We start from the raw sequence: 15063 nt of genomic DNA on the forward strand, positions 1-15063 counted from the left end.
TACGCTCGATTTCTCTATCTATGTCGTCGGACGGGACCGAGGGGTGTGTCATAGTGTTTCCGTCAGGTATCTCAAAAATACTACTATCGTACGACACGGGGGAATAGTTTCGTCTTACCGAAACGCGATCAACCGATGTTCGATCGATATTGCTCGGTCCTGCGTTATTATTATTATGCGGCGAGGACTGGTTGTCCGTTCCGCCTTGGGTTTCGGGTTCGCGAGCTTCCGGTTCGCGCGGATTTACGCCTGGGTATTCGGATTCGAGATTCTTTCGGACGCTATCGCGAATATCGCGGGCCGCTTCTTCTACCACTTGCACGGGCGTTACGAAGCCGAATCTATTTGCTAATTTCGCGGGTGCGCTTAAAAAACGTGGTCGTTGAAACGTGACCTTCTTTTTTGCCGGTGCCGACATTCAGGCAATATTATTATACAATATGCTGACTTACAGTATAACGATGATACGCATTTTCTTTCGCTCGCTCGTCGTTTTCGCACGGTCGGCTGTTGGTTGGTTCCTTGTGCTGTCTCGTGGTTGGGGGTCCTGTTCTGGTCCGCTGCAGCTTCTCTCGGTATTCCTTTGTTGAGGTCCTCGAGCACTGACGATGTTGGCAGATCCTTACTTGGCAGATCTCTCTTGTTGTCAGGAATCTTGTATTGTCAGATATCCTTTATTGCTCAGTATCAGCATCCCACCGCTGCCACCATTTTGTTGTGCCTCTCAGGGTACAACGGGATTTGTAGGATACTTTGAGGGTCCGTTCGTCTTAGGAGTTAGGACTCCGAGTGTCGAGGGTAGTGAAAAGAACACTTTGGTCACAAGAGAAGAGTTTATTCCAACTCACGTGTACAATCCTTTGGTATGTCGAATCGCAGCGCGTCCTCACAATAGATTAGATGTAATTACTTGTCGTCCTCGTGTCGGAATACGGCCTCGAGGAGTTAATCAAGCGCGCTTATATTACCCGAAAGTAGGTTTTGTTTTTTGGTTAATGTGTCGCCTGTATGCAATCGGTTTTGCATCGTCTGCGTTTTACGATCTCGAATGTGTCGCGATGTCTTAACGCGTGTATGCAATCGGTTGCGTTTTTGATTTCGAGGCGCGCGTTATATCTTTTGAAATGCTGATTCTGCGTTCTCTTTTGTGGGTTTTTAGGTCGTGGTTGGGTCATAGTGTTTACGGTTACAACAGTGCGAATGTTCTTAATTTTGTAATATTTGAATAGATTATATGAACATACGTAGAATGTTACAATCGGAAATCGTATATTTATAATAGAGAAGAACATTCTTAGAATATTCGTTGAGTTTATTTATTGCACATTTTAAGTGCACATGCGCAGTTTTGTTGTCGTGTGTCTTCGCCGTGCCTTTTCGTACACGCGTCGCGTGTGTGATAACATATTTTAATCAGAGGTAATTATCCTCTTTCTTTTATTAATTCTATTCTATCAAATATATTAAATAAAGTTTATTTTTCTATATATTTTTAGTAATATTTTTCACGTGCTTATATATAACAGTTCATCAGGATAAAACACTTTAAAAATTTTAAGGTTACGCTTGAAGAAAGTCGCACAAGATAACATACATATTTATATAAGGTGGAAAAACTACACCAGTACTGGCAAAGAAAATAGAAAAAGAAGAGGAACGTGAGACATTTTTACGGTAAGAATTATTACAAGTAAATTTCTATTATTAAATAATTACAAGCATATTTTTTAAATTTGAACCTTTTATACTTTTTTGTCTAGCTGTTGAGAAAATATAAAATAAGTGGAAGAATAATATTGCTAGCAATAATAATACTGCTAGCTATAACTTATAATAATTAGTTTAATAATAAATAGTTTAATTAAAATAGTTGTAAAATAGAATAAAAATGAAACGTACATATTCTAAAGCTTCTTTGTATAGAAAAATAAAAAGAGAAACAGCTGCATGTTTAGATTTATCACAAGATTGTTCCTTTAATAATGATAATTTATTACTAACATCTAATATTAATAATAAAACTTCTGTGCTTAATGCAAACACAAAAAATGTAGAAGACTTAGAATATATTGATGATAATGATGAATCCAAGCAGGATGAATCACATTCTTTCCTTAATTCAGATTATAATTTATATGATTCGAGTAGCCAATCTTTTGATAATTCTGACATTAACTATAATGACTCAATATATTTGAAACACATTGCAAAAGACAATATCCAAGATACTTTTATTAACAGACTGCGATCATGGGCAGTATCCTATAAAATTCCACATAACGCTTTAAGAAGTCTATTAAAATTATTACAATCAATACCAAATATTAATTTGCCTCAGGATCCTAGAACATTACTTTGTACTCCTCGACACATATTTTCCAAATCTGTAGCACCAGGAACTTATTCACATATTGGGATTAAAAATGCAGTTGAAAAACTTATTAATTTCTTAGATAACAAACCAGAAAAAATTAATTTATTAATTAATATTGATGGTTTGCCTCTGAGTAAAAGTTCCAACAGTCAAATATATCCTATTTTATGTTCATTAGCTGAGTATCCTCAATATGTATCTGTAATTGGAATATATCACGGTTATGAGAAACCTAATAATGCTAATGACTTTTTATCAGATTTTGTAGTAGAAGCTACAGAACTATCAGAACAAGGTTTTACATATAATAATTATAATATACCATTTTTAATCAAAGCATTTATTTGTGATGCTCCTGCAAAATCATTTATTACTCATTGCAAAGGCCATACTGGCTTCTTTTCATGTACTAAATGTATGCAGAAAGGAAAATATGTAAAAACAAGAGTTTCTTACCCTAAAATTAATTCTAAGAAAAGAACAGATGAAAATTTTCGTAGGAGAGCCCAACCTGAACATTATTTAGGAAAATCAATTTTAGAAAATATACCATTTGTTAATATGATGAATAGTTTTCCTCTCGAATATATGCACTTAATATGTCTTGGTGTAGTAAAAAAGATTTTGAATATATGGCTTTTTGGACCTGCTGCACATAAATTATCAAAAGCAAACATAGAAGAAATTTCAAATTATCTTATTCTTATAAGATCTTGTCTTCCATCAGATTTTGTAAGAAAAACACGTTCTTTAAATGAATTTAAACGTTGGAAAGCAACCGAACTTAGATTTTTTTTTATTATATTGTGGTGCAGTTATTTTAAAAAATATTTTGCCATTTGATAAATACTTACATTTTATAACCTTACATGTTGCTATTAGAATTCTAATGAGTGTTGAACTCTACACAAAATATCTAGATTATGCACAATCACTATTACAATATTTTATAAAACAATTTATAGTTATCTACGGAGAAGAGTATATTTCACACAATGTGCATGGCTTAAGTCATGTTGTTGATGATAGTAAGATTTTTGGAAATTTAGATTGTTACAGTGCATTCCCTTTTGAAAATTACTTACAATATTTTAAAAAATTAGTTAGAAAACCTGATGCTCCATTGGTGCAAATTATAAATCGTATACAAGAATCACAAAATATATTTGTAACTAAACCACAAGAAAAAATACTACTGCAAGTAGAACAAGAACATTGTACAGGTCCTTTGCTAGCAGGAAATTTTTCTACTCAATATAAAAAGCTCACCATAAATAATATTTCACTTAGTATACGTTTTGGAGATAACTGTTGTTATCTAAAAGATAAAAGTATTGTATTAATAGAAAATTTTGTTCAACAAGACAATAACTACTATGCAATTGGAAGGAAATTTATTAATAAAACAGATTTTATTGATGAACCATTTAAATCTTCAATTTTGGATATATATTTAGTATACAACCTTAGTGAATTATTAATGTGGTTAGTGAAAGATATTTTGCATAAATTTGTGATACTTCCATATAATGATGTTCATGTTGTGTTACCTCTTATTCATACATTTTCTTTATAATCTCTGTGTATTCTATGTGTACTATGTTAACTAAGTATAATTTAAATATTATTGTTTAATAAATTATATGTATATTGCGTTTAAAACTTTATGTATATAATATGTGTAATATACTATGTATATATTTGTAGATTAAGATAACAGCGTGTAGAATAAAATCACAATGGAGTGGACTATAGTACATTTCATTGATGAAGCTATGGTCGAAACCGTACCAAAAGTATGGTTGCATGATAAACTATGTTATTGGCCGCCATATACTAGCAAAAGATTAAATAATGCTATTACTATGTGTGAGAAGCCAGTATTTGCTACTTGGAATTTATTTAAAATTAGACAATTGGGAAATGGACGTACTTATGGTAAGTTATGAATTATATATGAGAAATAAACTTTGTTTATTCTTATTTACATTTAATTATGTATACTATGTATTATGATATATTATATTATTTATTACAGATAATTTGTCAAAAGCAAAAGCAAAGGCTTCTAAAGCAGAAGATACGTCAGATCTAGCATCCGATCATGATGGCAAAAGAATCAAAAAGAAAAAGAAAAATCTGTATAGTAGTACAGATGAGACACAAAGCGCATTTTCTACTGAAAGTTCATCTGATAATGAAGTAGCAGCTCCCATAAAATTTCCTACTATACCTAATCATACAGGTATTTTTTCTTTTATCTATTTTTTGGAAAATATACATCAGAAATATTTTGTAATAATTAAATAATTCTTGAATAATATAATATATACTATAATTTTATATTTTAGAAATAAAAGCTAACATTAATAAAAATGCAGAACCATCAACATCTAAAAGTAATGTTATAGAAACTAGTACGTGCACAGATTCGGAACCATTAATATCTAAAAATAAACAATCAATTATTACTAAAGATATAGAAAATATAATAGAACCAAACAAATCTAATAATATTAAAAATAAATTATTGCCTGAAGGTACTATAAGTAAAACAGTTCATTGTAATGAGCGAGATACAACTTCTAATAATGATCAAAATGATAATAGAGGTAAATTATTTTTAATTATTAACACTGAATGCTAATTATTGTAAAAAAAATTAACAAATATTTTCTACGATTTTATATGTGTAATTATTGTGTTATTAAATATTCTAGATATTGAATTTAAAAAGCAAATTCTGCGTCAGTTGCAAATTATTAATTGCAAACAAACTCAAATGTGGGAAGATATACAAACTATTATGTCTAAAATTGTCATGCAAGCAGATGATAAGATATTAACAAAAAATGATAAGGAAAGTATCTTTAATAAATTTACTTTTCCTCTGAAAAATATAAGCGAACTGGTTGCAGTAGAAGAGTTCTTAAGTGACGAAAATAATTATGGTTTGCTTGTAAGTAATGAAATAAATAATATACTGTAGAATAGAATAATTAAATCTTTTTTATTTTTTATATTTAATACAATATTTCACAAAATTTTGTTCTCTAATGCAAAACTTAGCCTTCAAACATATTACGTCCAATTTTTTATAAAATAAAAAATAAATATAAAAAATTTTTAGCAATTTTCACTTTATTCTTTATTTATACAGACTTCAAAAACAGAGTTTTTAACACTTCTAATATACTGTCTGAAAACATAATATTTTATCTTTAAAATATGTTTGTTAATCTTTATAATGCAATTTTTTTAGGATTGTATAGACACGAACGACAAATGATGTAATTATTATTGATCTATAGAAAAATTGTTACAATAAGTTAGATTTTCAATATTTATTTATATATTTATCACTACTTTTCAATACAAGAGAATTAAAGGCAAAGAAATATATATGTTCAATTTTACAATAAAAAGTTGCTAAAAATATAATTTTTCTCATATCATCAATTTTTTTCAAAAATTTGGATATTTGTAAGCCGCAAAACTGAAGGCCGGGCCAAATACAAATTTAGCAAGAATCTATGTGAAATAATATATGTTAGAGATAAAATTATAGTTTTACAGTATGATTTAAACAATATTTCTTTTATCTTTATTATAACATATAATTTTACGTTTATAGGTACAGGAGTTAACAAAAATTGGTGGATCTACTTATAAGCATGCAATAAAAAGGATAATGTTTAAATTATTTTCCAATGAAGTAGCAGAAGGTTACAGTTGGATTGAATTTAAAGGAAAAAATAAATTTTGTCTCCTACGTATTTCAGCTGCTATAATAAGTGAGTATTATACATACACACACTCACGCGCGCACACACGCGTATACAGTGATCCACGATAATTGAGTTCTTTTTAAGTATAGAAATGCAAATTTTTCTGACGCATCAATTGGCTATCGAATAGACTCTAGAAATTCTGTATATCTACTATTGGCTATTGAAATAACATTTGTACATTCAAAAAAAACTGAATTAATGCGGGTTAGTGTACAAAGTATAAATAATTAATATAATATTTTATAGTGGCAGTGCAAAAAACACATAGCACAAGCACGCTGTGTGACATCGAAGCAGTCATTAAAGCATGGCTTGTAAAAGCAAAATTCAGAAATACTAAAAAGACGACATAATCAAATTCATTTATTAATAAGCTATAATAATGTTTATGTTAAGGATGGCATACGAAACAAAACTTAGAGTTGAAAAGTACAAAAAGAAATTAATTTTGCTTTAGGAAATGAAATTCAAAAGTAAAACTATATCTAAAACTCACAGAAACAAAATTCATTGATTGGAATTATCAGTAAATCAAAACTCAGTGCTAAAATAAAATAAAATAGATCGAAAAAGTACTGTGGAGATGAGATGAAATATTTTCTTTCAATTTTGCCTATTTTGATCGTTCTACAACAAAATTAATTTTTTTACTGATATATTTAATTTAATGCTGGATGCAATATTATATTATTTCAAATATAAATTTGACCTTCAGCTGATGTAAAATTTTTATTTTTTATTTCTATTTTACACTGATAGCATTATATGATAAAATTATATGAATGAAATCTGTTTTTAGTTTTGGTTTTTTTGGAATTTTGTTTTTTATGCCATTCCTGGTTCACTTATATATAATGATTCTTGGTCATTTATAATCGGTACAAACAACTTTCTTAATATTTTTTATCTACATTTAATTTTTTAAAAATTAATTCTAAGGAAAAATATATTTATGTTTATTTTCTTAATTTTATTGATTATTTTTTTGTCCGATCAATAATTTCTTAATTATTTTTAAAAGAGGTGCAATATTTATGTATCAATTCCTATTAGTATTTACTTACTGAAAATTAATATAATACAACATTGTAATAAGTTTATTTACGAAATATTATAATAATTTAAGTTTATTTACCAAAGAATATGTGATATTATAAGATAATTATAATAAAAGATATTTAAAATTTATAATTGTTTCTAATTTTTACTCCTAATGAACGAAAATTACATTAATTAAAACATTATTTCAAATACACCAATTATTTATCGTGGTCTATGCATAACTATTCTGTGTATAATAATTGTAATTAAATTGTAGATATATGCAAATACATATATTTTGATAGAAAAAAAGATAGAAAAATAATACTAAAATCATAATCTGTTTATGTTAACAGATATTTTGATTTTGTAATAATTTTCTATCTATTTTTTCATTCAAATACGCGCGTATTTGCATTAATCTACAGTTTAATTATAATAATCTATGTGTAGCCTACAATTACCTATACAGAATGTCCTATAAATATTTCCTAAATATTCCTAAAACGTGTTTTGCATATTACAAGAATATTTCAAGGAATATTATATATATGTATTCAGCATATTACAAGAATATTTCAAGGAATATTCTGTATATGTATTCAGCATATTACAAGAATATTTCAAGGAATATTCTATATATGTATTCAGCATATTATAAGTAGTCTCATTTTATTATTCTCTGCACATTTTTATAATGTTCTTTTCATTATAACAGAACATTCTTAGAATATTTTAATATTCTCGGAAAATATTTATAGAATCTTTATAGAATATGTTTGTGCTATCTGGGTGTATGTGTGTAAGACGGCTTAATCCGCAGTACATATAGCGCTGATATAGCTCTTTGATACCGTCTGCATAAGCCTAAAAATATTAAATTTTGCAATTTTGCAATTAAAATAATATGAAATACGATATAAGACGAATAATTTTTAGTATTAATAAATCTCAAAGTGAGAATTGGCTATAAGAGCTTAGGTGCAGTTAATGAGGCGCATTTAATTAACCATATTAGTAATTTTAAGCAAAATAAATTTTGATATATTGTGTTTATCAGCGGACGTTTCGGCTCTTTCTTTGAGCCATCTTTTCATCACAAAATAAAACATAAATAAACTGAGACTTCAGATGTCGTGCTTAGATGTCGTGCTCCTTAGAGAGCCTCAAGGAGAGAGAGGCGACAACTGGTCATGTGACCAGCTATTCGTGATTGGCTGGCATATGTGCTGTTTGGACATTGCGACGCCAATGCAGAACACCGATAAATATGTCGAATGTGTGATGTGTGAGGTTAGCAATCATTGATTGTAGTAATTGTAAACACATATTTACACATTTTTGACGAAATAGAAGGTAATTACACATCACACATTTGACATCTTTCGGTGTTCTGCATTGGCGTCGCAATGTCCAAACAGCACATATTATGCCAACCAATCACGAATAACTGGTCACATGACCAGTTGTCGCCTCTCTCTCCTTGAGACTATCTAGTACTTCTTATTTGTTCTCACTCTCGCTTTTGGCAACTCTCCGGCATCGAGGATGTTTTTTATCTCTCCATAATGTCATCTTATTAATTAAAAAGTAAAAGTTTTGTTTTATACTTTATTCGTTTAAAAATAATTTCAATAGATTAATGGAATTTTTGCGATTAAAATGTTATCAAACACGACATTGGATAATAATTTTATATGTATACTGCATCCAACGAGAAGTCATGAAGCCGTCTGCGCATAAGCAGGCAGAGTGGGGAAAGCGTAGCGCGCTACTATACGCTCAAAGCCCGTTTTATGGGTAAAGACCTGCGCAAAACGGACAAATTTTCGTCCGAACCTTCACGACTTCTCGCTGGATGCAATATATACAGGGTGAGTCTTTTTAATCTTAACAGATAAATATCTTAAAAAGTTTTTCTTAAATGTTTCAGATAAAAGTTTTATGGCTTTCAGGAGGACATAAGATTGGTTTGACCTTGGATAGTCATTTGATGGTCATGTAAATGTCATCTTCAATTTCTTAAATGGAACTTCCTATTTTTCATTACATATTCTTGTAGCTTATCTCGAAAGCTTTTCAAAACACTATAATAAAATGTTCTTCCGTTAAGTATTTTTTGAGTTATGAGGCTTGAAAAATACAGTATTTTAACATAAATTACAAAATATCTTAGAAATTATTCAGTTTTCAATAATCTTACCTTAATACTTTTATACACAAAATAATAAGAGTAATCTTGCAAATTGATGTAAAGACAACACATAGTTGTTTTTAAGAAAAAAATATCTAATTTGCAAAATTTTTTTCTTATAATTATGCGTTTTTTTATACCAATCGATTGGTCTCGATTTTCTATGCATAGATATTCTATGCTTACCCTGTACATATATATATATATATATATATATATACCATATATAATTAAACATAATTACATTATTATATATGTATAATAATCTTATTAAAAGAAGCTACAAAAATAGATGAAGTCTTGCACCCCCCCCCCTCTCTCACTCTTTCTCTCTTCCCCTCTCTAAATAAATAAATAATTAAATAACTAAATAAATAAATAATTAAATAAGTAAATAAATAAATAACAAAATAAATAAATAAATAAATAAAAATATGTAAATTGCTTGTCCTACATTTGAAATAATTATGTCGGAATTAAGGTAATCTATAGTTTTAGAGACATTGAATTTTTTAACATAATAATTCATAAAAAGATATACGTAACGGTATGCAATTTACAACATCAATAATTATTGCAGATAGTAATTTGTTAAAAATGCATAATGAAATTTTAATTTGTACATACTTTATGGAATAAATGAGCAGAAAATTAAATAATTTCTATCACAGATATTTAGTAATCTTAGTTTTGGCAACAGACATATACCTGTCACAAAACTTTACCTTTTGATATCGAATATTATTTGGGGTAACTTTTAATTATATTGTTACGTCCGCGCGACAGTTTCGCGATAGCTCGAAGCGCGCAACGCAACGTCACACTCTCACACACACTCGCGCCGGGAAATGAACCAGACGATATATAAAAGAACTCGATAACTTTAATGGAATTAGAATACAAGAGCACGTTTAATAATATGTAACAAGAGACCGCGCGACCGATCAGCTCGACAGCTGTCACTCAAGTCCAAATCATGGCGTCCAGAAACAATCTCGTCGGTTGTTAATAAATAATCTCCTTGACGATGTTATCTTGGAAACGCATATGGGATGTAATCCAAGGACGTAACAATATTTTGAATTTTTAATAAATTGTAAGTTATAAACGTATTATATTATGTATATATATATATTTATATATATATATATATATTGTATAATCATAAAAATAAATAATAATAATAAATAATAAAATAGTAAATAAAATCTTTTATTATAGAGAATTTAGAGATCAACAAAGTTTAATTAAAATCATAAAATGTCGAAAACATTATGTTATTCGGAATACAATATACGAACAAATATATAATTTTTCAAACGTGTTTGTTGCTGGATTTAATAGAATGGCAGAATGAGCAGCAATTTTTATTTATTTCTAATCACTTCTTCTTGCAATTTGCGTTTTACAAAAAAAAAAAGAACTTTTATATAGTCATATCACTTTAATTATCTTTGGTTCGGTACACGTGTTTAGCCTATCTTATTTCGCGCAAATAAAGGTAGAGAGGATACGCTTGTATTTGCCATAACTTTGCACAACGTCATGAGATCAAGTAGTGTTACAGATGACAAGATACTATTAATATTGCATAGTCACCACACATGTTACAACCAGTGAGCACAATATTAAAGCACACGTGTCGCAGCATTATTGATGATAGATAAGTTTCTTTGCGAGCTTGTACAATTAAAGAACTAAAGTCAACATTATTATCGTATTAATAAATCAAAAAATTGCATTAAGTAAATTTAGGATAATATAATGTTTAATATTCAGATGAATTATTTTCAATAATCGTAAAAATGTATAATTATTATATGATTTCAAAATGTTTATATATCTATATATAATACATAACGAAATAAATTATTTATATTATTAAATAAATATTTTTATTTGTTATTATATTTTTTCATTCGCACTTATGTCACTTTTTTTGTAAGAGTAATGTCAACGAAAGGTCGATTTTGCTACGAATCTTTGTCGTTTGCCCCGTTGCGGGGTTACTCTTGTTCCCGCGGAACGGCGAAACAATACCTGCACTTCATTTAATAGCTCGACTACCGACGGTCCAAGAAACGTACGACTTGAACCGGAATCTATTCTAGGTAAAGTATCGCGACAATAACGGCCTTTTCCTCCGCTGCGGTAGCGCGGAGCGTCCGACATCTCAGTTCCCACGCGAGAATTTAAGTATTATAGTTTCTTTGTTGCGGCCCCGCTCCGTTCTTCCGGTTTTCATTAAATCGGAAGGAAAAATTGCAAAAATTTGGCTTTGTTCCACGGTGGTGATAACCGATCAAACAACGCGTTCAAACAGGTTAAGTAATCCGCGACGGACTCGTGTTCGCTTTGCGTCCGGTGGGATATTTCGTTCCTGAGCGTGATTTGGAAATCCGGGTCGCCATAACGTGTTCGCCACGCGTCCTTAAATTCGGCCCACGAATCCAAATGGTTTTTCTTGCTGTGAAACCAGTGTAACGCGACACCCGACATAAAGAATGGCAAACACCGTAGGAGGTCTTTGTTCGATACGTGCACGAGTTCGCGTCCTTCCTCAATACGCACGAGGAATGTTTCCGCGTCTTCCCCTCGAGTACCTGAAAATTTTAGGTTCCACTTTCGCATGACATTATACGCGAACTTGGTGTACGCGGCGATTCGCTCGGTGCTCGACGATTAAATACCATCCGGTAGCGGACTACCTGACCGATCGCCTTCCTCCTTTGGAGCGTTTAGGTACTTCTGGTCCGACATCGCGTCTTCCCCTTGGGCGGATGACCAATGAACACCCAATTGATCTCTACGCACACGACGCAATAATCTAGCGGTTAAAATGGAGTAGCTACTCTCGGTTGAAAGTCATCGCCGAATTAACTCTTCGATTAACTGTTCGTCGTTTAATACGAAAACCCACTCATCTTCCGGGTCTACGCGACTCATAAGTTATTCGCCAACGATGGCAAAAATATAGTCGAAGGGCACGTAAGTATTCACAAGCGTTATCAAAATAATAGCGGTTGAACAAAAAAAAATTTTTTTCAGCCAACGGCACTCGTGTTATGGATTTTAGATTTATTGTCGACTTATCGCACTGCAAACACGACAATCAAATTGTTTGTCAACAACGATTCTCGCAAAGTCTTCAAACAATAACACGTACGACCTTCCCCGTCACGGATATTCCGCACGATATCGAATATTAGGCCTTCCTTGCAAGATTCGCACAGAAAATGTAACGAGCCGAAAATTCGTACAATCGCGTTATTTTTCCACGATATCGCGAAAATTCAACGCACACGATACGCAAAAATAAATCTTGCGCACGGAATCTGTAAAAAAAGAAAGGAGCACACATAAAAATATACGGCACCAAATAAAACAGAAAAAAAACTTGCTAACAATTATATTTATTCTATTACCGTCATGTGAAGAAAAGTTATTAAATTCAATATAATTGAGGGGACAGGTCTCTCGGCGGCCTTTTATTAAATGAGTCTGGTATTTAAGTGTTTAATTCGCCCTTATTTTGAAGAAAAAAAAGCAAAATTATTATTTATTATCTCGAGTAAAGTAAAAGTTTCGAAAGAAATAAGAAAAAATGTATGGGTAACTTTTTTTATATGTAATAACTCCGCGAAAAAAAATGGTACGAATTTTGCTTTTTTTTTTAATTTGTAGTAAAAAGTCCACATTTTACGATAGTTATGATAAGATTTGCGAAAAAAATTTATTCCACCCCGTGGAGTGCGTCAAAGTACGCAATTTTTTAGAGACAAAACACGTCCTTACTTTTGAAGCAGTGGCGTACGGGGGGGAATGCTTTTTTAATTATCTCGATACGATGATTTTTCGCAGAGTTATTTGCATTTAAAGTAAAAAGTTGCCTTTTTATTCAAATGTGAAAATCTCAGCGAAAAATCATTGTATCAAGATGATTAAAAAAGCATTTTAAAGAGGAAACTCTGTACTATCACATGCTTTTAATCTCATTGAGTTACGACATTTGACTCACGCCATGTGCCGTGGCGAACTCGAACCATTATTTTTCATTTTTGCATGCTCTTGTTCTGTCATCCGCCATTTTCAATAAATTTATCTCGCAACATTAAAATGAATAGATTCTTAAAGTAGAGATTCCAAGCTTCATTTTCGTTTTTTATAAACCTTTCTATTTTTATTATTTATACGAAGTTATTGTCATTTGAAAGTAGATAATTTTTTCCCAAATTTTAAGTGTACAGCTTTTTTTGGAATGAGTGTATATGTATAATTTATTTGATTCCATTATTTTGTTAGTGAAATATAGAATATACTCTGTGTAATAAGAAAATATTCTCTAAAAAAAGACATCACACATGTAAAAAAAAGCGCTAAGTATATCTTTCGTCAGCCAAAATAGTTCTTTGCAAAAATTAGTTGTCATACAAAATATTATCTTCTCAAAAATTATATTTATAGCCAAAATAATCCTTTATAAGAATTAATCACCATCAAAAATATTATACTCTCAAAAATTATATTTTATTTTTATTAATAATATGAGAAAAAACACGAGAAAAAAATAGAAGGCACAGAAGATTAAACTTAGAAAATTTAAAAATTTAAAGTTAAAAAAATAAAAATTAAAGAATTGAAGTTAAAAAAATAAAAGTAAAAAAATTTTAAGTGCAAAAATTACTTAGCGCTGTTTTTGTAAAATTATTGAAACTCTGACTGCAAAAAGCTTATATGTATGTCTTCAGAAAGGATAATCATCACCAAAGGTATAATATACAGGAGGTATTATGAGTCACAACCCATTATTGAAGAATGAATAGGTAAAGTCGAAACTAAAGAACGAAACTAAAGAATAACAAAATTATATTTGAGCCTTCTTTACAAAGAATTATAATCGAAATAATACGCTTCAAATATCCATTTTAAAATTGTGATCACGATCAAGGAGACATTACAGATGCTTCAAATCATTGAATTAGGATAAAGATATTTTTATAATATAATGGATAATATTTAGTAAATTATTTTCTATAGTCATACAAATGTATAAATATTTAATTTCAAAATGTTTATAATATATATAATATATTATAATAAAGCATATATATTTATTACATATACCGGGTGTCCCATTTTAAAGGAACCACTCAAATATCTCAAAAACACTGCGTTAAATCGAAAAATGTTACCTACAAAAGTTGTAAGGTTTCGAGGGGGACATGACATAGTATATTCATATGACCTTGGGTGGCGTTTCCAAGGTCAAGTGAAGGTGAGAATGAATGTTTTTAATGGAAACCCATATATTTTATTATAATATCTTTTTCTACTAATTAATTTACACAACTTTTATCTGAAGCATTTTTTTATTTTCCTAATATTTTTTAAGATATTCAAGAAAAACTTGGTAACTCTTCCAACATGTTTTTCTACGTAAAAATTCCGTCTTTTGATTTAAAGATTTATTAATAAAATATTTTTTCTGAATTTTTTCTTCTGTTATTTGACTTTCAATCGTAGCATTTTAAAGTGGACAACCGATGGTGACCTTGACTTTGACCTTGAGATCAAATTTGAAGGTCATTTAAAAGTTAACTTTAAAATCTTAAATGGAAACCCCATTTTTATTTGACAATCAGTACTCTGCGTTGAATACCACT

At 30.0% G+C, this 15063-nt stretch overlaps 1 protein-coding gene across 1 annotated transcript; it reads left to right on the plus strand.

The window, feature by feature from the left end:
* Positions 1-1191: 1191 nt before the first annotated feature.
* Positions 1192-6611, plus strand: LOC145948600 (uncharacterized). Its single transcript, XM_083058255.1, has 8 exons — positions 1192-1419; positions 1560-1674; positions 4082-4312; positions 4413-4619; positions 4726-4986; positions 5095-5333; positions 6009-6168; positions 6412-6611. The coding sequence occupies exons 3-8, from the start codon at positions 4114-4116 to the stop codon at positions 6516-6518; spliced, it is 1173 nt and encodes a 390-aa protein (XP_082914381.1). The 5' UTR covers positions 1192-1419; positions 1560-1674; positions 4082-4113; the 3' UTR covers positions 6519-6611.
* The last annotated feature ends 8452 nt before the right edge of the window (positions 6612-15063 follow it).

Source organism: Prenolepis imparis, unplaced genomic scaffold, assembly GCF_030444845.1.
Source record: "Prenolepis imparis isolate NDT839.2.m4 unplaced genomic scaffold, iyPreImpa1.0 SCAF_487, whole genome shotgun sequence".
Lineage (NCBI taxonomy): Eukaryota > Metazoa > Arthropoda > Insecta > Hymenoptera > Formicidae > Prenolepis > Prenolepis imparis.

What these genes read in the sequence shown, in the direction of transcription:
- LOC145948600 (XM_083058255.1), top strand. Translation starts at nt 4,114, where the DNA reads ATGGAGTGGACTATAGTACATTTCATTGATGAAGCTATGGTCGAAACC. An exon ending in GGGAAATGGACGTACTTATG is followed by an intron (nt 4,313 to 4,412) that starts GTAAGTTATGAA and finishes TATTTATTACAG; the next exon opens with ATAATTTGTCAAAAGCAAAA. An exon ending in TACTATACCTAATCATACAG is followed by an intron (nt 4,620 to 4,725) that starts GTATTTTTTCTT and finishes TTTATATTTTAG; the next exon opens with AAATAAAAGCTAACATTAAT.